Here is a 26,379-nt window from a genome sequence, read left to right as displayed (position 1 = left end):
GCACAATATTCATAAATGTTATTTATTCTGTGCATTTATTTGAGTTTTTCAAACATATGCACTAAATACACTAATACACTAAAATGTATTACATACTAGACTTGTGCAAATGGACCAAAAGCAATTCGAACAAATTTTTCTTTCTCATACGTGTCAGACAAAAATTGGGGGTGGGCTTTTTACATTTGCAAACATCATTCACCCTCTTTGATGTACATTCATCCTCTCTCACACTCTCATTCCCACTCTCTCACACTCTCTCCTTTCGGAATGTCTCCCTATCATCTCTGCTTCTGTATCCCTGTCTCCATGCTGTGAAGCTCCGCTTCTGAGCTTGCATCTTCTTGTTCTTCTGTCTTCTTTCTTCTGTCTACTTCCCTTGCTCAAAAAAGCCTTCGTTCTTCACCTGATTCTCTGTGGAAAGGTACACGAGCTCCTGTGAACTTGCAGAATGGTGAAACTTTCAGACCCATCTTCCTCCCCAATTTGAGGGTGGGATGAGAGGGCCTTAAGTAATGTTCTGGTGAACTTCCGCAAAATGTGGGAGCTTCTGGCAACATCCTCTCCCCAGATTGGTGGATCAGGGGAAGGGTGTGCCCGGAGGCTCTGCCCTTTTGCCAAAAGTAATCTCCTGTGAAGTTCTACAAAATGTTGTGAATATCCCTTCCCCTGATCTTCCACTCAGGGGAGAAGATGTGCCTGGAAGCTGCATTATTTGTGGAAGGTCAACGGGAGCTCATGTCTCTGTCCCACTGTCCACAGAGAAGCCGACAAAGAATAAAGACTTTTTGGAGCAGCAGAAGAGGACAGAACAAGAAGATGCAAGATCAGAAGTGGAGGTGTGCGGCACGGAGACAAGAACACCAAAGTGCTTGGCAGAGAAGATAGGGAAACATTCCAGAGAGCTTGAGACAGCGTGGATAAGAGAGGGGTTGGGTGGATGTGAATGAAAGTGGAAGAACCAATGAAAAAATCAGAGCTCTTTGCTTAGATTTTGTTTGTTTAGTTGGGATTTGGATGGATTGCCAAAAATAAAATTTTAAATAAAAAATAACTGATGCAATAACCACACAACTGATTTTTATTATATTTTTGCTTTGTTTATGCATATAGGGGGAGTGTGATTGTTCTTCAAGGAAGCTCAATATACCTCTTGGAGTTGTTCTATGCGAGTCAGACCACCTATTAGGAGCCAAGGAGGCTTGAGCCAACAACATTGCCTTTGGTAGTTAGCCACCTGGTGGCATAATGGTTAGGTGTACTATCGGGTTGCAAGTCGCTCATCCTCCCCAATACCTGCCTGCTTCTGTCTCACCAATGGCTCTTTATGACAATCAAGGACATATAAATATCTGGTCCTAGTTGAGTGCTAGATCATTGTGTTTGTGGCCCTGTTTGTATCCTGAGATTTGCGGTATCACTACTTGTTTGGATTTTGACCCTTGGCTCGGACGTTGAACTTGCTTTACCACTATGTACTGTGATTGAGTTGGATCATCTGGACTTTGACCTTTGTCATGGACTTTGACTTCTCTTCTAGATTATCCCTTGGTACTGTGATACAGAACCCCTTGCTGACTGCTCCTTCTACAAACTCTCTTGCCATTTGCTCGTCCTACAGCTCTCCTTGTCATCTGCTCTTCCTACAGAACCCTTCGCCAACCTTATGAATATCCCCACACTAAACCAGTAGTATCAATCTGTTGAAGATCAGCCCACCGTCACCTAGTATATTTGGATTCAACCAATTTTGACAATTTCATGTGTTTGTATGAACCTCTGATAATGAGGAGAGCCTCCAACAGCAGATTGTTCATTTAATTGTCTGGTATAGCAGAGTCATTGCTCCCTTTCCCACATTTTATGGGACGTTTGCCAGTTAATTTAGAAGATGTCACTTTTGCTGGGGACAGAGAGCCTTACATAGAAACACACAAAAAGTGACGGCAGATAAGAACCATTCGGCGCATCTAGTCTGCCCAACCTCTGACTGTGTTCATTAGTCCCTGGCCTTACAGCATATCTAGCTTAGCCTTATGCCTATCCCATGCTTGCTTAAACCTCTACCACTTAGGCTAGAAGGATATTCCATGCATCCATTAACTCTCAGTAAAGTAATATTTTCTTATATTACTTTAAACTTTTGCTCCTCTAGCTTTGATAATATTTCTTCTTTTAAACAAACTCTCTTCCTTTTTCATGTTGTTTCGCTTTAAGTATCCCCCCTTTCATGTCTTTCTTCCAGGCAATATATGTTAAGATCCTTTAACCTTTCCTGGGAAGTTTTATCCTGTAATTCATGAACCATTTTAGTAGCCCTTCTCTGAACTTTTCCAAAGTATTTATATCCTTTTGAAGATACGGACTCCAGTGCTGTACGCAATACTCCAATTTAGGTCTCACCAGTGCTCTGTACAGAGGCATGAGCACTTCCCTATTTTTACTGCTAATACCTTTCCCTATACAACCAAGCAAGTTGCTAGTATTTCGTGCTGCTCTATTACATTGTCTACCTGTCATTAAGTCTACTGAAATAATTGCCCCTAAATCCCTTTCATCAGAGGTTGAGTTTAGGACAGTATTAAATATTCTATACTCCGTCCTTGGGTTTTTATGGCCTAGGTGCATTATCCACATTAAATGTCAGTTGCTACAGCTCTAACCATTTTACCAGTTTACTTAAATCATTTAATAAACATATTAAAGAGAATGGGTCCAAGTGCAAATCCCTGAGATACCCCACTTGCCGAAAGACCTTGCTTCGAATATACTTAATTGAATCAACCCTCTGTTGTCTGTCACTCAGCCACTGCCTAATCCATTCACCAATATTTGTATCTAAATTCAGAGATTGCAGTTTATTGATAATTCTTCAATCTGAAACAGTGTCAAAAGCCTCACTGAAATCTAGATAAGCAATGTCTACTGTGCCACGTTAATCAATTATTTTGGTCACTCAATCAAAAAAATCAATAAGATGAGTTTGGCATGGCTTCCATAAGAAAACAATGTTGTTTTTGTTCTTAAAACCCATGTGATTTATCCTAAACAGTCCTATACTTTAACATAGTTTCCATTAATTTCCCCACTCCTGATTTAAGGCTTACAGGCCTTTAGTTGCCAAACTCCTCCCTACTTTCTTTCCAATTTTCTGGGGCTGCTCCCGTTAACAATTATTGGTTAAATAAATATGTTAATGGCTTTGCTAGTACACCACTAAGCTCTTTTAATAACTTTGGCCGCATCGCCTTATTTGTCTTTACTATACAGAAATATTCATTGAGGCAGTATGCTAGTCCTTTATCCTCTTCCCTTTTGTTTTTAATCTAACTAATCACTGTTTCACTTTCCTTTTCTCATTTATGTATCTCAAAATGGTTTATCTCCCTTTTTGCTGACTGGGCATTTTTTTCTTCTGCCTGTGCAATTTGCTTTGCCTCTTTTATAGCATCTTACAGATCTGTCTTTCTCACTTTGGATGTTTTGTACTTACTAAATACTTTACTTGCCACTTCTGCAGAGTACCACAGTGGTTTCTAAAATTTTTTGCTCTTACTGACAGCCCTAATACAATTTTCTGTTGCCTTCAATAATTCAACTTTTAAATAACCCTATTTCTCCTCGACTCCATTTAAGTGGCAACATCTCGATAATGACTCCTTTACGCATATTCTGATTTTAGAAAAGTCTGTTTTTAAAAAATCTAAAACGTTTGTTTTTGTGTGGTGTGACTCATTCACTGTTCATATATTAAACCACACTGATGATCTCACCTACAATAATATCTGATACCAACTCTCCATTTGTGAAAACTAAATATAATATGGACTCCTTATAATTTGGCTCCTCAACTACTTGTTTTAAAGATAATCACAGTGGGGAATTTAGAATATCTGTACTCCTGACACAACCAGCTACTTTTATTTTCCAGTTAACATCATGAAGATTAAAGTGATTCATTATTATAACTGACCCTTCAATGTAATTTTAGCTATTTCCTCAATTAGTAGATTATCTATCCCTTCTATTTGTCCATGTGGTCTATATATCACACCCACACAAGTTTTTTCGGGGGCAAAATATATAGTTCTTCCTATTACCTGTACAAACCAAGACACCCTAGATCCACCCACCTGGGTACTAAATAAAACACATTCCATTTCTATACTGTTTAGTCCAGTATTTATTACTCCCTCTCCCCTCATTCCTAAAATCTCCTCTTGAATTTAGGTGTAATCCTTCACGACTATAAAGATAGTATTGCAACATTAGCCGAGTGCTCTAAAAACCCAAAGTCCTCCTTTTTACACCAATACTTCAGCCATCCATTAATCTGCCTAATCTCAAGATGTCTTAAACAAGTTCTGATAAAATTTTTGGCAAACTTCTCAAGAAATGTTGTTAAGGTGTAGGGACACATGATTCCAATAAATCTAACAGGCACTGCTTATTAACCCCTTCACTTAGCAATGCATTCGTGACAAAGCCTGTACGTCTACGGACTACTTTTAAATTGCTGCCATCTCCAACTAAAACGCAAACAAATTTACCGTGGGTTTATCCAGACTCTCCTGAAAACTCTTGAGGTACTGCACTCAACCATGCAAGTCAATGGAGCGCAGCTCACGAATCACAATGTGATTTATAAAATAAATACATTTAAAAAACTGGTAACCTGTAAAATGATTCCCAACTGATGTCGCCATCAGGGGAACTTACTAGTTCCCACAAAAGTTTTTTTATAAACAAGTCCTAAAATTAGCGCTATATCTTCACAAAAATTGTTGCATAGAAAGAGTTCATATATTGGCATTTTTAATGCCCATGGGGTGTCTAGTTTAAAAAAAAAAAAGTATGACTTGATAGGGCAAATCACTGTACTCTGGAGATTGCTGAACAAATATTTTGGTGTTTGACAGTAACATATACCAGGAGCTGTAAATTCATACCTAAAGAAAAATGTGTGTGGGAAAAAACATACCACAAATACAACGGCAAACTTTGACAAAGGCACATGGTAAAATGTGTGCATCGAAAAGTTAAAATACCAGCATTTGAAAAATCCTGGGGTATCTAGTTTTCAAACATATATCGGTTGTGGGGTAAATTCTAGTGGCAGGCTTCAAATATGTCCCAAAATGGACATGGGGGCAGTATGACTATATTTAAAAAAAATTGTTTTGAAATAGAAGTTTGCTACTTGTATTTATTACCCTGTAACATGCAAAAAAGCAAAAAAAACCATAAAAACATTGTGTATTTTTGTGTAAGTCAGAGCAAATATTCTAATCTATTTAGCATTAGTTTAGTTCATTTTTTTGCAGATGAGTAAAGATGTTTCAAATAAAAGTCAGAAAAAAAACTTTAAAAAAAAAAAAAATCATATATTTTTAATAGTAAATTAGATGATATGATAAAAATAATGGTATCTAAAGAAGCTATGCTTGTCCTTAAAAAAAAATATATATATATATATATAATGTGTGTGGGCATACAAAATAAAAAGGAAAAAATATACAGCTAGACAAGAACACTGCAAACATTTTAAGAAAGCCTTTGCCCCAAAGTGTACTAACATGTACAAAACAATCTTGTCATTACGCGGTTAAGTATTAGCAAATGCAAACATCCTAGGCAACAATCAAGGACAGGATGCTCCAGAGGTTATATACAGCAAAAGGCTACTTCTGCTGGGATGCTGTTCCATGTTTCCACCATCCTCTTAGTAAATTTCCCTTAAATTAAGTAAAACTTACATTAAATCAAAGAAAAAAAATCTCTTTTCCACAGGTCCACAGGTGTTCTGTGGACCTCAAGCTATTTCTGCTGAGAGGCTGCATTTTTACTTTTATTTAATGTGAGAAAGTTCAAATTAATGTCAGGAATATATACTTTACTGGAGGGTAATGAATAAGTGGAACAGCCTCCCAACAGAAGTGGTAGATGAATTTAAACATGCATGGGATAGGTATATGGACAAGATCAAGGACTGTTTAATGTTTGAGTCAATGAACAGATAAAACATGCAGACTAGGTGGGCTGAAAGTCTCATCTGCTGTGAAATTGTGTTTTTTCTATTGCTCTCGCTCCTATCTCTCAGTGTCATTTTTTTCTCTGTAGCTTCACACTCTCTCATAAACCAACTCCCTCTCTCTTCCCTCTCGTGCTCCACCTCCCATCTCTCCTGTCAGTATTGTCTCAGACAATGGCTGGAGAAGGAGTGAAGGTAAGTGAGCAGATAATAATAGATACAGGGCAGAGGGAGAGGGCAGGAGGCGCAAAGAGAGAGACTTATTTTTGGGCAAGAAACTTTGTTTCCAAATAAAAAGATCCCTCCAGGTCTCATCTGAGCTGAAAGGACAGGAAACTAAATTCATTGACTAAAAACTGATAACCCAAAAAATAAACAAAACATTGATCTAAAATTACTTGTGCCTTGTGCATAAGTCTACTACTCAATTTGTTTTGCTATACCGAGTGGGATATATGTACAAATGACAGAAAGAGCAATGGCAATGCAAATATGTTTTGCCAAGGATCTCTGAAATTACCAACAATGATTAGGGCACTTTAAAATGTTTTAAGGAAAAAAGTCAGGTCATGGCGACAAAAACTGAGGTACCCTACCAAGAATTCTTCATACATCATAGAAAGCTGTTAGATCCAGACTAGCTTCCAATCTACCTTAGAGACATAAGCCAATATGCGATTGAGAGCAGGGCCCTTTTACCTAATATATTGGGTTAGTCTGTCAATTTTAGTTTTTTCATAACCTTTGTGGATATACAAACAGATGTGTATTTGCTGAAAGGGGTGTTTGGAGGTGGGAAAACTAAGTATTACAAAAGCCCAAACTCAATATTGAGTCAAGATTCGATATTGCTTGGCACTTCTTGCAGAAAGAAAATTACAAGAGATTGATCTTTGTAGTGTTTATTTCTTTATTTTGTTTATTTGATATATACCTGAACTACATGACTGAGGAAAAGAGAGGTGTGGCACAGTGAAAGAGGGGACAAAATGAACTCTGGGAGTGATAACAGGGGAGGGGGCACCATGGGGTTCCCGCACAGAGTGCCTGGACACCTAAAGCCGGCTCTGGTTAGAACTCGCACATCCATTTCAGGTCTCTTGCCAAAACCGCAAAATATTATTGCGCTCCTGCCTTATCCTGCCCGTGTGGTGTGAGGACATCTCATGTGGAGTCACGCTAGGGTTACAAGGAGGGAAGACTGCACTGACTCTCACAGTTTCCTCCTAGAGTTTCCTGTAGAGTCAGTGTGGGAGGTTTTGGTGTGTATGTGGGGGGTATGACATTAACTGATACTATGTGCCTTAGAAATGTACCTTCAGAAACTGAAAAGAAAAACAAATATATTGGTGATATGATAGATATGAAATATACCAATATTTTTACTTTTTTTTTTAATTATTTTCGCCATGTATTCATGAATAATTCTGACACAGAAAGACTTATTTTAGGAATATCAAACATTCTATTTAGCTATTGTAACGTCATTTTACGCTAGCACCAAGTATTTTACTCTAGCGCCAAGCCTCTGTTGGACTGTGCATTTTGCATGGGGCTGGCAGATAGTCTTGTATGTTTGTGGAAGAGGGTACCTGATACTGTTGTGTGCAAAGAGGAGAGGCGAGAGGGGTAGCTCAAAGTATACAGTTTTTTCAGCATAAAAAATGTTTTATAAACAGTGGCATAGTGACCAAGGCCAAGTACCTATAGATGTTGATCCAGGAGAAAACAAATATACAAAACTGAGACTTTTGTCCATATTGTTTTAAAAGATGAATAATAATATATCAGTAGTAGGGTCGCGGCCCCCATGGAGAGAGCGAGCTACAGTGGATACAGAGCTCTCTCCAGTTAGGAGGGAGAAGGGGAGAGACATGTGTGAGCTGAATGGACAACAGGATAGGAAGAGAGCGTGTAAATGTATGGTGTTAAAATGAGCGTGTGTGTGTATGTGTATTGTTTTAAAGTGAGTGTGTGTTAGTGTATGACAGCAGAGTGTGTGTTTATTACAGAGTGTTAGCTTGTGTAAGTGTATGGCGTTGGAATATGTGTGTGAGTGTATGGTGCTATCATGTGTGTACATATAACTGCATGGTGTTAGAGTGCATGTGCGCATGTTAGTGTAGGGTTAGTGTACTTGAGAGTGCGTGTTAGTATTTGGTGTTAGCGAGCCTTTGGGTTACCATGTGTAGGTGTTAGTGTATGGTGTTGGTATGGTATGGAGTGAGTGGGTGTGTGAATTTTCATATTAGTAAGGAACTGTGTTTTAGTAAAGGAGGTGTTCTAAAGCAATAGTACACCCTGGAACCACCAACCCTATGCTTATCCCTGTGTCAATGAATGAACATGTATATGGTAATCGTGTCCCCACATAGGCATCTAAACTAGGCCGATTTGGAAAGTCGGTCTTCATAGTGAGATCTTCCACTCCTTTAATTACTTTTGTTGCCTGTCTCTTAACCCTTTCCAGTTCCATAATTTGCATTTTTACATACTACAATTTTAAGTCATCTATACATCTTTACTGGAATCCAGCAGAACTACATGTAACTAAAACTATAATAGCACTAGGATTGGTAAATTAACAACAGAGACCAACAAAACCCCCCAAAACAGATAAACTGACTAGTGTATGCTATCCAAAAATATAATTTTAGGCTACTTTCAAATATTTAAAAAAGCTTGTAAAAAGTAAAGGTTCAGCTATGAAGGCAGTTTGTTATGATGTTTCCTCGACGTTTCCTCTTACACATCAGTATGGCTGCCTTGGGGGGACTTCATGGGGCTTAACAAAGCCAGTGCAAAAAGACGATAATAGAGAGAAGAACAAGAAGATAAAGATGCCAGAGAAGTGGTGCTGCAAGACATGGAAGCAGTCGGCAGAGAAAGTAGGGAGGTATTCAGAGAGCGTGAAAGAGAGTGAATAAGAATGAGAGCGGGAGAATACGTGAGTGAGAGTGTGAGAGAGCAGGAGTGAATGAGCCCACACAATTTGAATGAAAATTCAGAGCTTTTTGCTTTGTTTTCATGAGGATCTTCCCTTTTTTTCTAATTAATAAATAAGCTTAAGGTTGGGAAGGTGACATTTCATCTGTAAGAAATAAATCATCCTCCTGTAGTACCAAAACTGAGATACATTTGTGTATCATCCTCTACCATGATAGGAGCAGCAGGGGAAAGGGTGTGCCCAGAAGCTTTACCATTTTGCCTAAGATAACCTTCCATGAACTTCCGCAAAAGTGGCAGAGCTTTTGGTGACATCTTCTCCCCAGATTTCAGAATCAATGGAGATGGTATGTCCAGAAGCTGTTTTGCCCAATCAATGAGGATACAGAATGACAGCACAACACACAGCAATTTGATCAAGCAAAACTTTAATACAGAACTCTTACTACAGCAGATAGAAAAGAACTATGTATGTAAACTTATGTGTGGGTAAAACGAGTTAAGCAATCAATAATTTCTATAGTGTCAAATGTCAATGTCAATACAGTAATACATCACTGAGCCAAGTATTTATCACTCTCCTCTCTCATCAACTCGCAACTCAGCAGAGACTGCGAAACCTCTCAGAACAGTCTTTTCGAAGAGCCACTTGTATCGGATGCAAAGATACCCTGGATCCGTCCTGGGCTGTCCATGCACGTTCTCGCAAACACAGCAGGTGAAGCTTCAAAATTTGTGGTTGTGACCTTGGGTTTTTATAGCCGTTGTGGGGACTTTCCAGAATCTTCTGTTATCTCTGGGTGGCTTCTGTTCTGTGACAGAGGCTGGCCCTCTATCCTATAATGCTGACCGGGCATCCTAAACAGAGGTCCTTTATCATTTTGTCCTTATTTATTCAGCACAGTGATCTGTACATGTGGACACCTGGTGTCTAAGTTACAAGTTTAACTTAACTTATTAACCATGTCGTGACTGGGCCCAGAACTCATATAATAAAAATTCTTTATAGAAGCTCAACCATTTTGCGCAATGATAACCTCCAGTTAACTTCCGCAAAAATGGTGGCACTTCTGGTCTCCTTGATTGGAAGATATAACTGGGAGTGCCATCATTTTTGCGGATGTTCATTGATAAATCATGTCCGGGTAGATAAGAAAGAAGACAGAAGAAAAGAAAAAATTTTAAGTGGGTGCTAGAGAAGAACCAGATCTGTGAGCTACCGATTGGTGGAGAATGTAGGGATACATCCAGAGACTGTGAGAGAGACTGTGAGAAAAAAGCTAGTGCTTGAAAAGTATTTCTGTTGCTGTTATAACATACTCAAATGTATCTCAGTTTTGGTACTACAGGAGGATGTTTTGTTTCTTATAGATGAAATGTCACCTTCACAATCTTTACATTTTCTATAAATAAAATGTATTCCTTCGGATTCATAGGACTTGGAAACTTAACAAAATATTTTGTTAATTTGTATGAATCTTCAAAAAAGCAAGATTCCCACCAAACGAATGAAAAGCAAAAAGCTTAGAATTTTTGTTTCGAATTTTGTGGGCTCATTCACTTCTACTCTATCACACTCTCATTCAAGTATTCTCACACTGTCATTCACATTCACTCTCTCTCACGCTCTTTTAATGCCCCCCTGCCTTCTCCAACGACTGCTTCCATGTCTTGCAGCTCCACTTCTTCTCTAGCATCTTCATCTTCTTTTTCTTTTCTCTTCTGTCTTCTTTTTTTGTCAGCATCTTTGTGGGAATGACCTCTCAATAAACTTCCGCAAAATAGCTGGAGCTTCTGGTGACATTCTCGCAAGTGATTGGAGGATCAGAGGAAAGAGTGTGCCCAAAAGCTAACCCATTTTGCCTGAAGATAACCTCCAGTGAACTTACACAAAAATGGTGGCACTTCTGGTTTCCTTAATTGAAAGATGTCCCTGGGAGAGCCAAAATTGTTGCTGAAGTTCACTGAGAGATCATATCTGGGTAGATAAGGAAGAAGATGCTGTGAGATACCGAAGAGGTCAGTGAAGAAGGTAGGGATACATTCAGAGAGTGAATGAGAGTGAGAGAGAAAGTGTGAGAGAATGTGCATGTCGTAATTTTCTTTCTGAACTTAAAAAGCCACAGCCAAAGTGAATGGACAGAAAACAAATAATGTTGTCATAAAATGAATGGACCAAAAACGAACAGAAAATTATTTTTGGCCCATTTGTACATTTCTACTATTAATTAAAATATATATATATTGCTCCTTTTTGCTGGGCCGGCATTCTCTAATTAATTTCATGTACAGAAATCCTTTTAAACATTCCCCCACAAATGCTTTCTGAGACAATTTAACAATAATCAGAATCTTAACAAATGGGGCAGAGATGAGAACATGGTATGAATAATCATATAGATCCTAAGAAAAGGAAGTTAAGATACCTTGCCTATGGTATACAAAAAAACATTCTAATCATATAAGATCTCCATATTATTATGATTTAGTATTGCTGTTAACTGTGCTTCAAGTTGCTGAGAGATTGTTTACTCAGTTGCATAGTTCAATTATGTTTGCATTACAGCAGAAATAAAATTACATTACAGTCAGTATATTGTAACCTTTGTGTACTATGCTTTTTTTAGTTGTAAACTTAAAAATGACTTACCATCTCTTCTGTTTAGTCTTGCAAAACCTGCACTATCACTGCTGGACAGTTCTGATGAGCTGCTAAAGGAGGCTGGAGGCAGTGAAGATGCTAGATGACCCTCACAATCATCTGTGTATAAATGAACAAAAACATTTTACATTAGTTTTTTTCCTTCTGTAAAATATACATTCAGAGTACTCAAAGAACATTTTGAAACACTGAAAATATACCATATTTGCATATATTACCACATAGCATATATCAACAGCATCAACTACAGTTATACTGTATTTGATGTAACTGGGGAAAGTTAGTCATCTGTGCACTTGTATCAGGGTCATTCTTTGGGGTGTATTTACTAACCTGGAAGTTTGCAGCAGAGGTTACCCTTTGGCTTCCTTATGTATTATTATTAAAGGCCAACCCCAGCTTTACCCAGCTTTTGAAAAATCCATAATTTTATTTTCATAATTTGTATATTTAGCAACCTGGATTTTAGCTAACACTGGTTAAAAAGAATCTAGGTTGGCCAACACAGCTTTAGTACTGCAATATTTTCTCTCAAGTAATACATTCCTTTGCCCATGTGCATGTGGCGGACATAGATTTACTGTGTGTAATCTGATATCTTTGTACATTCTCTTTTGATATTCTAGTGAATTCTTTCTTACAATCTACCTGTGTTTTTTGTCCTTAGAGATTGCTTTGAAGATCATGTCATACTTTAACATGCTTGTCATTGCTTAAAGTGTATATAGTGACATCTGTCATTCCAGATACAATTCGCTAGTCAGATGTGTGTAGCAAGTGAACCTAACAGATGCTGAATATCTCTCTGGGTGTTGTAAGTCAATCCGATTACATTTCATTATGATCTTGAGACAAAGCTGCTGTTTTCACATTTGTTTTATTTGAATGAAAAATGATAGCCCATAATTCGTAATTTACTAAACAATAAATGGATCTGAAATAATTTGTAAAGACTACCAATCTATGGATTCCTAAAAACTCTACAAAAAAAAACAACTTATACTAATTTACAAAAATGAATACATCTTGGCAACTAACCCTAATGCAGCAGTAATAAAGTTTACTAAAAACTTATTTATGTAAGCTATCTAGGTCAAAGTAGTAATACTGGGTAAAAATGGCAGTCAAAACGTGCCTGTCAAAACAGTTTTCATTTAGCCCCACACATCAGTTTATAACCTATTTACTGTACAACACCATTCCTCCCAGAGCTTCCTTTCTTTGGCCGGAGCATATTTTGGTTTAATTGTGACCACAGGTGGACACACTATCAATGGAATGCAACAGGAACACCATGTCCCACTGTCCCTGAGTGTCCTAAAAGTATCTAGAACTGGGATCCAGAAGAAGGAATGTTAACATTAGTGTTTTGTGTTTAAGCCCTATGTAAAGATAAATAAATACAATTTAAGATGTTACAAAACTACAACATCAAGTGAGAAAGTCTATATAGATTTTTTTTTTTTCGAAATCAAGTTTTATTGAGGGTTTTTCAAAATTTCAAAAGGAGGAGGAAAGAGGACGGGGTACAGAAGAAAAATAGGAGAGAGGGGGAGTAGGGGCAGGGGAGGGAAACACGGAACCATCCATAGCAGCCAGTGTACAGAACAAGACATTGCACATCATACAGTTATAGAGGCAAAATGATGAAAGTAAAAGGCATGCAACCAAGGAGCAAATGAGACGCATCAAAGAACTAGACGAGGCGGCTCTGGGGCCGGACCGCAAGGAAACAAGGCACAATGCGGAAGCGACGCGGAAGGAAGCCTAAAAGGCGCCCCTGGCCACATAAGCGAGCCAGTGGAACCACGTGGCCGTGTATCTCTCTCTCTGCTTCAATGAGACGGCAGTGAGATCTTCAATGATCCTAATCTCCTCCACGCGGGACACCCAATCCCGAAGCGACGGGGACCTAGTTTGCTTCCATAATAAGGGAATGAGGCTCTTAGCAGCATCCAATAAATGGCGAACAACAGACGTCTTGTAGCTGGCGACCGAGTGTGCAGTGTGATGTAACAGCATGGGCATGGCCCGGAACGGCGGGGGGTATATAGATTTTTTTAATCAATCTGAGGAACAGACCTCTGAGGTTCCAAAAGCTTATGTAACTTTTTATATTCATATGCCAATAAAAAGTATCAACTTCAACTTATTTTAAAGCAGGAGGCAAGTTTTTCTCTAAGACACAAATGTCAGAAAGACATATTATGTTTTACTTCATTTCACTCATAAAAATGTGCAGCACTAAAGTAAAAAGTTAAAATGGATCCAGCAGACTTAGATATTATTTATTCATTTGTAACTCCCGCAGCATATTTATATTTCAGATACTTTATTCAAGTGGGATTTAGGCTTATTCAGATTTAAAGAATACAAGAAGTGTCGCACGAAGAGAAAACAAGCAATATAATATGCTTTTAGCTTGACTCCACAGAGTAAAATGTTTCTGTGCAGTGTATAATTAATAATCCTTTAATTGCAAGTGTGGATAGCAAATCATTTATTTTGCAAGTGTTCTCACTGGTGAGCACTTCAAGAGTTAAAAATAATGCACCAACCAAACAAATCTTATCTGTACTTATTTTGTGGGGTTTTAGTTTATTAAAATATATAAAACTTTACTTTTCTACTTTATTGTAAATTTGTACAATTTTTTTTCATGTTTACATGTTCTATTAAGTAAAGTAAATAATGCATGTGTATTTACACTCACTGGCCACTTTGTTAGGTACACCTGTTCAATTGCTTGGTAACACAAATAGCTAATCAGCCAATCATAGAGCAGCAACTCAATGCATTTAGGCATGTAGATGTGGTCAAGACAACTTGCTGAAGTTTAAACCGAGCGTCAGAATGGGAAAGAAATGGGATTTAAGTGACTTTGAACGTGGCAATGGTGTGGGGGACATTTTCTTGGCACACTTTGGGCCCCTTAGTACCAATTGAGCATTGTTTAAACGTGACAGCCTACCTGAGTATTGTTGCCGACCATGTCCATCCCTTTATGACCACACCATGTGACAAAGCTCATATCATCTCAAACTGGTTTCATGAAGTTGACAGTGAGTTCACTGTACTCCAATGGCCTCCACGGTCACCAGATCTCAATCGAATTGAGCCCCTTTGGGATGTGGTGGAACAGGAGATTGACATCATGAATGTGCAGCCAACAAATATGCAGCAACTGCGTGATGACATGTACATATGGACCAAAATCTCTGAGGAATGTTTCAAGCACCTTCTAGAAAGTATGCCACAAAGAATGAAGGCAGTTCTGAAGGCAAAAGGGGTCCAACCCGGTACTAGCGAGGTGTACCTAATAAAGTGGCCAGTGAGCGTATATACCTACGCCTACACAATCTATATATTGTGTAAAATTATACACGCTGAACTGTTCTAATACAAAATTAATAAATACTATACTTATATGAAAACGATATTAACAACTGATAAAATAGTACATTTTTTTTTCTAGCTGAGAATACATTGGCTAAATTCTACAGTGTATACTCAATTAATAGTCCTTCCCAAATTGCCAGCTGTTATATTTAGATTTACAACATTACTGAAGTTTTATTAAAACTGAATAAATCCCTGTGTACCGTCCATGTCTTTCTGCTTAATTAGCACTGCTTAAAGAACAGACAATTTAAAAAGGCAAAGCATGGTTTATGCCATATTTCAATATCAACAAGACAAATAGCAATTGCTTGTACTTTGTATGTGATATAATTTTCACTTGCAAAATGCATTGTAGTAAAGTAAAAATAATTGGAACCAACATGTGCAGAACTAACCTGAATGTAGTTTTAATTTGACAGTAATGATCTTCTTCCTATACAGGTCTAAGTAGTATACTTGGCTGGATTTTTAAATTTCCAATAAACATGCATTTTGCTTTTCCCTATAGCATTAACACAGTAATTATTTTAGTAAACTAAAATAAAGGATAACATAACATAAGGTATGTTGAAAACATTCCTGTTTTGAAAAGATTGCACTTTTGTAAAATATAGCATTCCCATTTTTGTTATAATTGTGAACATGTGTTTGACTACATAACACAAAATCATAAGTAAAAAAACAATGGTGCATGTGTATAAATCAGCACTAATAGCTTGGTTAAATTTCACAAGTTTATATCCATTCTATTGTACATACAATAATATGACTAGGCAAGCAATCAGCCAGAGTAAGTGAAAGGATCAAAATGAAGAGCTAAGCTGGAACCAAAACCATATCCTCAATTGTATAGTACTTGTTTTTTTTTTCTCTGTTGATCTGTCACCCTGCAACTATTGATAAGTCTTCTATGTAGGACAGTGTCAAAAGCATTACTGAAATCTACACAAGCAATGTCTACTGTACCACCTTGATCTATTATTTTAATAATCCAGCCAAAAAATCAATACGATTAGTTTGGCCTGATTTCTCTGAAGTAAACCTGATCTTGAAATCCATATGATTTTAGATGTTCAACAATCGTATACTTTAACACAAAGTTTTCACTAATTTCTCTTCTACTGAGACTTCTACAAGACTTATTGGCCTATAGTTGACTGACTCCTTTCTTCTACCTTTCTTGTGAATGAACACAACATTTGCTAATTTTCAATCTTTTGGGACCACCTCTTTAACAATGATTGGGTAAATAACTCCATTAACAGTTTTGCTAGTACACCACAATTGGGTGCATCCAATCAGGCCCCATCAACTAATTTGTCTTTACCTTAGACAGCTGAAGTAGAATCTCTTCCTCTATAAATTCAAATGTATTAAATGACTTGTTTTTTTTCCTAACTGTTGTCCTATTCCTTCATTTCATCTGTAAAAACTAAACAAAAATATTAGTTAAGGCTAGATCCTTATCATCTTTTACATACCTTCCTTCTTTATATCTCCCTTTTTTCTCTCCTGTGTATGCTTCGGAAGCAATTATAACTAGTTTTGCCTCTTTCTGCTTAATTTTAAAGATCTGTCTATCTTTCGGACCCTGGTTTTTTTTATTTATAATTAAATTTTTTTTAACTATTTTGACCACTTCTGCAGAGCACCTCAGTGCTTTCTTCATTTTTTTTGCTCTTACCGGCAAGCCTAATGCAATTTTCTGTAGCCTTCAAGAATTCAACTTTTAAATAATCCCATTTCTCCTGGACTCCATTTAAACTGCCCAAGTCTGATAATGGCATATTCTAATTTTAGAAAAGTCATTTTTTTCTAAAATCTAAAAGGTTTGATTTTGTGTGGTGTGACGCAGGCATTGTTCTTATTAAACCACATAGGCTGATGATCACTAGATCCCATACATTCACCTACAGAGGGTCTATAAATCACACCTACACAAGTTCCCGTACAATTACTAAACTAAACTGACTGAATGTTCACCTTACTAACTTGTGTTAGGTTAGATTTCATGCTATCCTTCATATTCATCTCATGGCCAACACTCTCCCTTTCTTGCATTCCCTGTGTTTTCTATATAGAGTGTACTCCAGTATTGCTATGTTCCAGTACCTTGTTTTCATTACATTTACATTCTCAGTTGCCATTATTGTAAAAAAAAAAAAGATCTTATACCCTAAATTGTGAGCTTTTGTAGACATGTCTCCAAGCTTGTATTTTTTAACACACATACTACAGGAATCTTCTGTCCTAATTTTGGAGGGTCACACCTCTTAGCAATATGTTTATAGACTTCTCCCTATTATCTGTACTAACCAAGCCAACCAGATCCACCAACCTGGGTACTAACTAAAACCTTCCCTTTCTATACTTTCTAGTAGTCCAACGCTTTCCTCACCAGCAGTTGGCAGCTAGGCCCCTCTCGTGGTGAGCGTTCACGTCGTGGCAGGATCTTGTGCACGCACACGAGAGGTTGGCATGAGTGATGTTATCAGTCCAATTTTATGCAGTTTTGACCTTTAGTGAACCCAGATGCGCCCTATGAAGGCCAAATCTTCACTCTTCTGTTTGCCCTTGGTTGGTGTAATTGTCATGTGCTTGTGACCCAGTGATAATTCTACGTATTTGACCCGGTTTGCCCATGGCCTTGCTTCTGGCTTCTGTTCCTATTTGGTTTGACCCGGATTGATCTCATTGACTCGGCTTGTCCTTGGACTTTGATTCTGCCTCTCGACTTGGCTATGACGCTCTGGTTGTGTGGTCTTGCTTCCTGTCTGGTTTATGCTGCTGGTTTCCAGTCCAAGGGCCACATATGGATTCCGCAGCATTTGGCCACAATCTCTCCACCTTGCATTAAGAGTCTGGACCATAGTATGCACCCGTTCGCCAAACTCTACATACTCTGCTTGCTGCACAGGATTCCATTCCTTTTGTGCCTCCTGCTCAGCCTATTAGCCCAGTCTTTACATCTGCCTCCTCTCTCTTTTTATGGGGGAGATCCAGCTGGCTGTAGGGGTTTCCTGAACCAATGCTATATCCATCTTGAAATGTCTCCTCACCTCTTTACCACAGACAGGGCTAGAGTGGGGTAGATAATTCTCCTGTTTACTGACTGGATCCTGCTTGGGAATCTCATATTGGGAAACAAATATTCCGCTGCTCAATAGCTATTCAGACTTTGTCACTTCTATTTGTTAAGTATTTGACCAGCCTGACAGAAGCCATAACCCTTTTCCAGTTTGTCCTCTTTCTATGGCAGGGCTACCGTTCTCTCTCTGATTATTCCAAAGAATTCCGTACCCTGACTGCTGAGGTGAACTGGACTAATGAGGCTCTGGTCGCTGCATTTATTCAAGGAGTCTCTGACTGTCTCTGAAATTGCAGCCAAAGACATTCCTTCTGACCTTGAGACCCTTATTCCATTTGTGGGTCGAATAGATCTCTGCCTTAGGAAACGTCAAGTACATTGTGAACATCAGAAAATATCCTTTGTTTGCCTAACTCCCTCCTTTTCTCCTCCTGAAGACCCTTCACAACCTCCAAAGCAACCTTTGCAGATTGGGACTACCTGTCAGGCAGGAACCTGCGACCAAGCTGTGGGCTGCACTCCCAGGATAAATTTCAGGGTGCCATGCATCAGTATACAGCCATCTCTGTGTAGCCCTGATGACTTCTCTGAGGCGACCAACTGCCCAGAGAACCATAGAAGAAGAAAAGGGGTGGAGCCTCGGTACTTAAATGCACACTGACATGAAATGATCCACAGGTGCAAAAAGAAGTGGAGCCAATCTGCAGTCGTATAAATCTCCCACAAACCCTCAGGTCAGTGCTTTTTTGTTCAACCACTAGAGTCTCTCGTACAGAACTTTAACTCCTGGAGCCTTCCCAGGCCAAGTTTCGGCATCAGGAGTTATATTGGTCGCCAGGCAATATGTAACTGTGGTAATACACAGATTTTGCAACAAGGACTAGATCACTGGATCTGCAGTGATACAACAAGAGACACCTAAAGTAAGTCTAAATTCATATCAAAATAGTTCAGTAAGTACATTAATGGTGCTAGTTAAATGATTTGCAAAAGTATGGAAAAGGGAATGTCAGGACAAGGGCCCAGGTAGTCATGGAGTAGCCCTGATGCAGGGGATCTAATGGTCTATTTCTGTATCCCACAATGCAAAGTGACGGGTAGGTAGGTTGAGAATAGCAAACACATACAAGACTGAATGTATTTGAAACAGTCTATATGGGATTGTGTTGGCAGATCAGGTAAATGCAAACAGCTGTTTACAAAGAGGAGATATTGTACAGACAAAGGCAGGATACGGACTTCGGACACAGGTCTTGGAGCGGATAGGGTATGGATCTTGGCACAGGCAGGGTACACACATCTAGGAAAGTCCACAGACAGGGTGCGGAGGCTGGATAGCCCACACAGACAGAAACTTGACTGAAGCCACCTGGGAGGGCATAAAGCTGGAACATATCTGAAGCCCTCTGGCAGGGTACGAGGCTGGAACATGGCACGAGAGGCCACTGGCAGGGTGCGAGGCAGAAGAGTCCGATGGCAGGACAGGAGGCAGGAGAGTCCAATGGCAGGGTGCGAGGCAGGAGAGCCCTCAGAATACAAGACGTAGTCAAAGTAAGCTGGGTTGGTACCAGAAGATCCCAAACAGCACGCCAAATCAGGTACCGAAGCTCAGAGTCAGAAACAAGCCACATAATGACAGATATATAAGGGCAGGGCTACACCCAGGTAATGAGGCTGATCAAAAAACTTGGAGCAGGGGTGGAGCTGAGTGGACAGGGTGGCCAGTAGTGGATGCAGGTAACCATGATGTTAGGTATAACTATTACATGATACAAGGTGGCAGGGTGGAATCCTGACAAGGAAGCATAAATATACCCATAATTTCACCAAGCATCAGAAGAAAGTATTGAAAGAACGCCACCCTATATCTCCAAAGGGATTTACACAATAAAACAGATTATGGATATGAACAAAGCTGGATTTTCGGCACAATACATAGATGTATTTTTATTACCGTGAGTTTTCAAAATCAATTCATATAAAAAGGATACATTTGATTTCACAAAACAAGTTACACCAGGTTGTACTTATAAACAACAAGGATTATTTCTTAGTCACTAAACTGAAATGAATCTATCCAGCTTTTATCCCACTAACATCAGGCTTGCACACTATTAATAATGTCAAAACCATGATGAAAGACTTCCTAATCTTTTATGTTGAAAAAAAAATCTATAAACAAATTCAGGGCAACACAATGAAAAGCAACCTGGCCCCACCGTGCCTTAACTTATTTATGTAAGATTATGAAGAGACATATATCTACTCATCCTGTGAATATAAAAAGATTATCTGATATTTCTGTTTTATTGATGGTATTTTCTTTATCTGACAGGGTTCTGAATCTATATCGACTGGATTTATTAATTGCCGTCATCCAGGTAAACTGAGGACTAAAGTTTACAGAAAAGAAACAGACAAAAACACTATACTAAATCCTAATAATCTTCACACTTCTGGGCAGAACCTAAAGGACTTACTGGTGAGGGTTGATCACCCTAAACACTATAATCCTACACCGACCCATTTTTTGAGAGGACGCAGGATATGTCCTTATAAATGTCTTAATTGCTAAATCCTTATGACAACAGATGTCTTACCGTACACATCTACAAAATATCAAATACAATCCTGCATTACCTGTCAAACCACACATGTGTCCTTGTGGACTCTTATACAGTATGTCAGCAAGACTGTACAAAAATTTAAGTTCTGTTTCATTAGACAGAGGAGCGTCATTTAAATGGCACAATATACCACCAGCATTGTAAAACACTGCAAAGAAACACATTTTATTTGTTCTTTGAGACTCGTGGGTATAGAGCATGTACCATTTGAGAACAAGGGACTTAGGAGAGATACCATTTTATTGAAGTAAGGAAGAAGAATGAATGCTTCATTCAATTTTTCCAAATGGACTTAATGATGACCATCATTTAACTTTTCTTTGTTGGTACTTCCATACTTTAACCCCTTAATGACAAAGCCTGTACATGTACGGGCTCAAAATGCATTGTTTTCAATGGGTTTAGGGACCGCCCATTGTCCTTAAGGGGTTAACTTCTGTGACGTTAGTTATTATAGAACATGTGTACTTGTATTCCATAGGTTAAGAACACACTGTTCCCCTTAATGTTGTATATATTGTAACCATGACTTAACTGGTGATTTATTGTATTGATTATAGTCATGACCCTCTCATTGTACCAGTAAGGTTACTCTGATATTGTATTAATTCTCATTTGTGACTTATAAGGTATTGAATATATCTGTATTAACTTTATATGACTGCATCAACAAGTTATACTTGTTATGTTGAAGGGAAACTTTGTATTGAAATGACTTGAGTGTTTTGACACCCAACTACCCCTGGGGCAGTTACAAACTGCATGACAGACTGGTATGTTCACTTCTATAATTGCTCATACAACTTAATTTTAAGGCAAGACAGGAGGCTTCCTATTTTGCATATCTTCCTTTACTCTCACCAACAGCAGCAAAGAAAGAGTTAATAACACAAGTGAAAACAACCAATAGAAACAGTACACAGGTGGTATATAAACCCCTTAACTATCTTCCTCTTCCTCTTTCTTTGCTGCTCACCAAAGTTGCAGGTCAGTCCTCTTCCTATCTACAGTTATTGCTGATTTATTGAATAATATCCGTTTATTATTCATTACATATTGATTTTTTCACCTAATTCTAGATAATTAGGTGGGTATGCACTTTTATATACAGTATAGATTTTTGATGTATATATGTGTATGTAGATTTTTTACTTGTCTTTCATTATATTCATTATTTCTTTGCATCTGTGCATTTTGGGGGGATTTTTCCCGTCTCTCTTCCCTATCTGGGACCCTCTTTTCCTATGAGTTCTCTGTGACTCACTGGAGTGGTTACGGGGTGAGCCCTGCATTATTTTCAATATTTGTTGGGAATTTTCTGGTTTTGCACATTTATATACAGGCTGAGTCCATGTGGTTTTTGCACATTTATATACAGGCTGAGTCCATGTGGTTTTGCACATTTATATACAGGCTGAGTCCATGTGGTTTTTGCACATTTATATACAGGCTGAGTCCATGTGGTTTTTGCCCATTTATATACAGGCTGAGTCCATGTGGTTTTTGCCCATTTATATACAGGTTGAGTCCATGTGGTTTTTGCCCATTTATATACAGGCTGAGTCCATGTGGTTTTTGCCCATTTATATACAGGCTGAGTCCATGTGGTTTTTGCCCATTTATATACAGGCTGAGTCCATGTGGTTTTTGCACATTATATACAGGCTGTGTGTCCCTGTGGCCTTGCACATTATATACAGGCTGTGTGTCCCTGTGGCCTTGCACATTATATACAGGCTGTGTGTCCCTGCGGCCTTGCGCATTATATACAGGCTGTGTGTCCCTGTGGCCTTGCACATTATATACAGGCTGTGTGTCCCTGTGGCCTTGCACATTATATACAGGCTGTGTGTCCCTGTGGCCTTGCACATTATATACAGGCTGTGTGTCCCTGTGGCCTTGCACATTATATACAGGCTGTGTGTCCCTGCGGCCTTGCACATTATATACAGGCTGTGTGTCCCTGCGGCCTTGCACATTATATACAGGCTGTGTGTCCCTGCGGCCTTGCACATTATATACAGGCTGTGTGTCCCTGTGGCCTTGCACATTATATACAGGCTGTGGCCTTGCACATTATATACAGGCTGAGTCCCTGTGGCCTTGCACATTATATACAGGCTGAGCCCCTGTGGCCTTGCACATTATATACAGGCTGAGCCCCTGTGGCCTTGCACATTATATACAGGCTGAGCCCCTGTGGCCTTGCACAATATATACAGGCTGAGCCCCTGCGGCCTTGCACAATATATACAGGCTGAGCCCCTGTGGCCTTGCACAATATATACAGGCTGAGCCCCTGCGGCCTTGCACAATATATACAGGCTGAGCCCCTGTGGCCGTGCACAATATATACAGGCTGAGCCCCTGTGGCCGTGCACAATATATACAGGCTGAGCCCCTGTGGCCTTGCACAATATATACAGGCTGAGCCCCTGTGGCCTTGCACAATATATACAGGCTGAGCCCCTGTGGCCGTGCACAATATATACAGGCTGAGTCCCTGTGGCCGTGCACAATATATATACAGGCTGAGTCCCTGTGGCCGTGCACAATATATATACAGGCTGAGTCCCTGTGGCCGTGCACAATATATATACAGGCTGAGTCCCTGTGGCCGTGCACAATATATATACAGGCTGAGTCCCTGTGGCCGTGCACAATATATATACAGGCTGAGTCCCTGTGGCCGTGCACAATATATATACAGGCTGAGTCCCTGTGGCCGTGCACAATATATACAGGCTGAGCCCCTGTGGCCGTGCACAATATACGGGCTGCGCCTCTGTTCTCATCACCTACCTTATACAGACATAATGTCTCAGGATACTGTGCCATCCCAGGATGCCTTTATGGCCTGGTTAGGGGCAAAGTTTTTCTAACTCAGTGGAATCCTTTTTCTCTAAAAGTCTGCCAATTTGCCCCAAGGGCAGCCTCCTGCTCCCTCCAGACCAGAGGCAATACCATCGGAGTCAGAATCCGAGAAATCTGAAGGAGAGGCGTCCGGCTCCAAACGGCCTTGGAAGGGCAGTAGTGTTTCAGTCGGCAAGGGTAAGGTACCTGCCAAACGCCCAAAACCCTCTGACGCTCCTTTGCATGACCCATTATCTATAGTGGGCGTATGGCACGCGGATTCATCTAGTGAATCAGAGGCTTCAGCAAATCTGGTCTCGCCCAGAGATTTCGACTCGCGCTTTGTCCGTGAGTATTTGGTGGATGAGCCCCACCTAGATGATCCCCAGCAGAACTTGGGAGCAGTCACCCAAATCCTATCCCTGGCAGACAGAGCAGTTCTATAGGAGACACCCCTTTATCCCAAGACTATCTGAGATTGGGCACTTTGTGTGGTATGCCTGTTGGGAAATGCAACAGTTTCAATCTCTTCTGTACGTTGCAAAGGCTACTCCTCATGGATCCCAGGTTGGCGGAATGGGGCCCTAAAGACCTGGGTGCAGCCGCTTACTGTTTGGAGACACATTTGTCAAGGAATCAAACCGCCACGTATCCTAGATGACATCATGGAATAAGGCCAAACTGTCAATGAGGAAGGTCTTTCAGACTGGCCCTCGTTTTTCTTGGAGGGCTGGTCGACCGCCGGGCCACCAGCCGTTCATCCCGAGGCTCCCGGTACTTCCCTCAGAACCATATGTCCTACAGGACTCCGTTCCAACAGAGGGCCTTCAACCCACGCGGAGACAGTAGAGGCGCTTCCGGATTTGCCCAGGGGACGCTCCGTTTTCGGTAAGCCCGAATGTTTCTTGTCCTTCTTTCCCTTCCCTGGGTTACGGGCCATATATCATCTTTTTCCACGACTGGGTGTGTATTTCGTCGGACCCTTGGATCCCCCTAACGGTACAGGTTTTCCCGATAGTTTTTCAGCTCTCCCCCCTTTTCAGGTACGCTGACCGCCCACATCTCGGAGGGCATTACAGATCAGGCCTTAATGGAAGCAGAACTCCGCACCTTACGTGACAAGGGGGCTATCCAGTGGGCAAAAGGATCAATCGGTTTCCTCGGCTCCTTTTTCCTAGTACGCTAATGCACCGGGGACTAATGCCCAGTGATCAATCTACGGGCTCTCAATGCTTTTGTTTATCGCCACTTCAAAATGGAAGGGATCCATCTCTTCTGAGACCTTATGTTGGAAGGCGATTGGTTTACACGGTTAGACCTCTCAGACGCTTTCTCTCCGTCCCGATTCACCCAGATTCCGGGCGATTTCTTCAGTTTCGCTGGGGCAGGCAGGTATGGCAGTTCAAGGCCCTTCCCTTCGGCCTAAGTTCAGCCCCTTGGTGCCTTACAAAGCTCCTGAAGCCGGTTATGGCTCTCTTCAGGTCCAGGGGTATCAGGTGTATAGTCTATCTAGGCATTCTGCTCTTCTCTAGCTGTCGGGAGACCCTGCTCGTCCAGACCGCTTTCGTGGTGCAGATCCTTCACCACCTAGGGTTTCTAGTCAATTCTCTCAACTCCGACCTGGTCCCAAGCCGCTTTCTCTTCTTAGGCTTCTTAGACAACATGTCGGCGGTTTGGTATATCAACCGCTTAGGGGGTTCTCGGTCCAAGTACCTCAGAGGTAACAAAGGACGTTTTTCGACTTTTGCCTTGCGTGCAGCATACTCTGCAGGCAGGATACCTCCCGGGTGCCGCGGTTCTCTTGGCGGACGGGTTCTCCAGACACTGGCGGGATGCGAGTGACTGGAGACTTCTCAGTCAGGTCTTGCACCTGGACCTATTTGCATCCAGGACGAATCGCCTGACGGTCATTTCGAGGGTCATCCATCACCTGTGTTGGGACGGGGGGTCTTTGGTTCTGGTGACCCCCCCCCCCCCCGTGGCATGCTCAGCCGTGGTTTCCAGCCCTGCTGCGGGTATCTGCCCAGGATCCTCTGGAGATCCCATCTCTGTACTATCCCCTGACGGGCCCGGAGGTCCAGGTTCATCCGCACATCCTGGAAAGACATCTCCTCCTGGTGGTATGGACGATTTCAGGGGACTCCGAACAGTCTTGGGCCTATTGGAGGCGGCTCAGTCCTTGCTCCGCAAATCTTAGGCTCCAGGTACCAGTGTGTCATACCGGACAGCTTGGCGGGGCTGGGCTCCTTGGAGTTTGGGACGGCACATGGATCCCCTTGGCTCCCTTAGTCTGCCACCTTTTGCGTGGTATTCGTTTATCCCGTCCTCCGGCGCCACGCTACGGTTCTCTGTGGGAAGTAGCTGTCGTGTTAGATTTCCTTCGGGATGGCCAGACAACGATTCGCTCTCCCTCAGACAGTTGTCGGCGAAACTTACCCTTGTGTTGTCTCATCGTTTTGGATGTTAGCGCCTTGGATGCTCATGCTGTCTCTATTTCTTCCCTGAGTTGTTCTCATCTGTATCCTAGCCGTTTTTTCTAGGCGACCCAAATATGTGTCGCCAGGTGTGTCAGGACTTATCTGTCACGCACGACGTCGATCTGTCCGGTCTTGACATCTCAACTCCTCTCCTTTGTGAAACCTTTCAAGGCTGTTTTCTTCTCCTTCAAGAGCATCGGTGCTCTTTCCGTCAGGGGAGCTGCGGCCTCCTGTGCCCTTCGGGCTGGTGGAGCTTTAGTGGATATTCTGCGAGCGGCAGATTGGTCCCGTGC

At 40.6% G+C, this 26,379-nt stretch overlaps 1 protein-coding gene across 1 annotated transcript in view; it reads right to left on the bottom strand.

Annotated features, from left to right (window-relative positions):
- Positions 1-26,092, bottom strand: part of LOC149300530 (contactin-associated protein-like 4) — a 144,203-nt gene extending 118,111 nt beyond the window's left edge. The window contains exons 1-3 of the mRNA XM_089485026.1: positions 26,046-26,092; positions 23,721-23,983; positions 11,628-11,738 (exon numbers count right to left, since the gene is read on the bottom strand). Coding sequence (XP_089341152.1) covers positions 11,628-11,738; positions 23,721-23,983; positions 26,046-26,092 — 421 coding nt within the window. The remainder of the gene's footprint in view (positions 1-11,627; positions 11,739-23,720; positions 23,984-26,045) is intronic.
- Positions 26,093-26,379: the final 287 nt, after the last annotated feature.

Source organism: Sceloporus occidentalis, unplaced genomic scaffold (genome assembly GCF_023333645.1).
Source record: "Sceloporus occidentalis isolate IW3139 unplaced genomic scaffold, rSceOcc1.0.p SCAF_24, whole genome shotgun sequence".
Taxonomy (NCBI): domain Eukaryota; kingdom Metazoa; phylum Chordata; class Lepidosauria; order Squamata; family Phrynosomatidae; genus Sceloporus; species Sceloporus occidentalis.
Note: the sequence above shows the minus strand (reverse complement) of the source record. Positions and strands in the feature narration are given on the sequence as shown.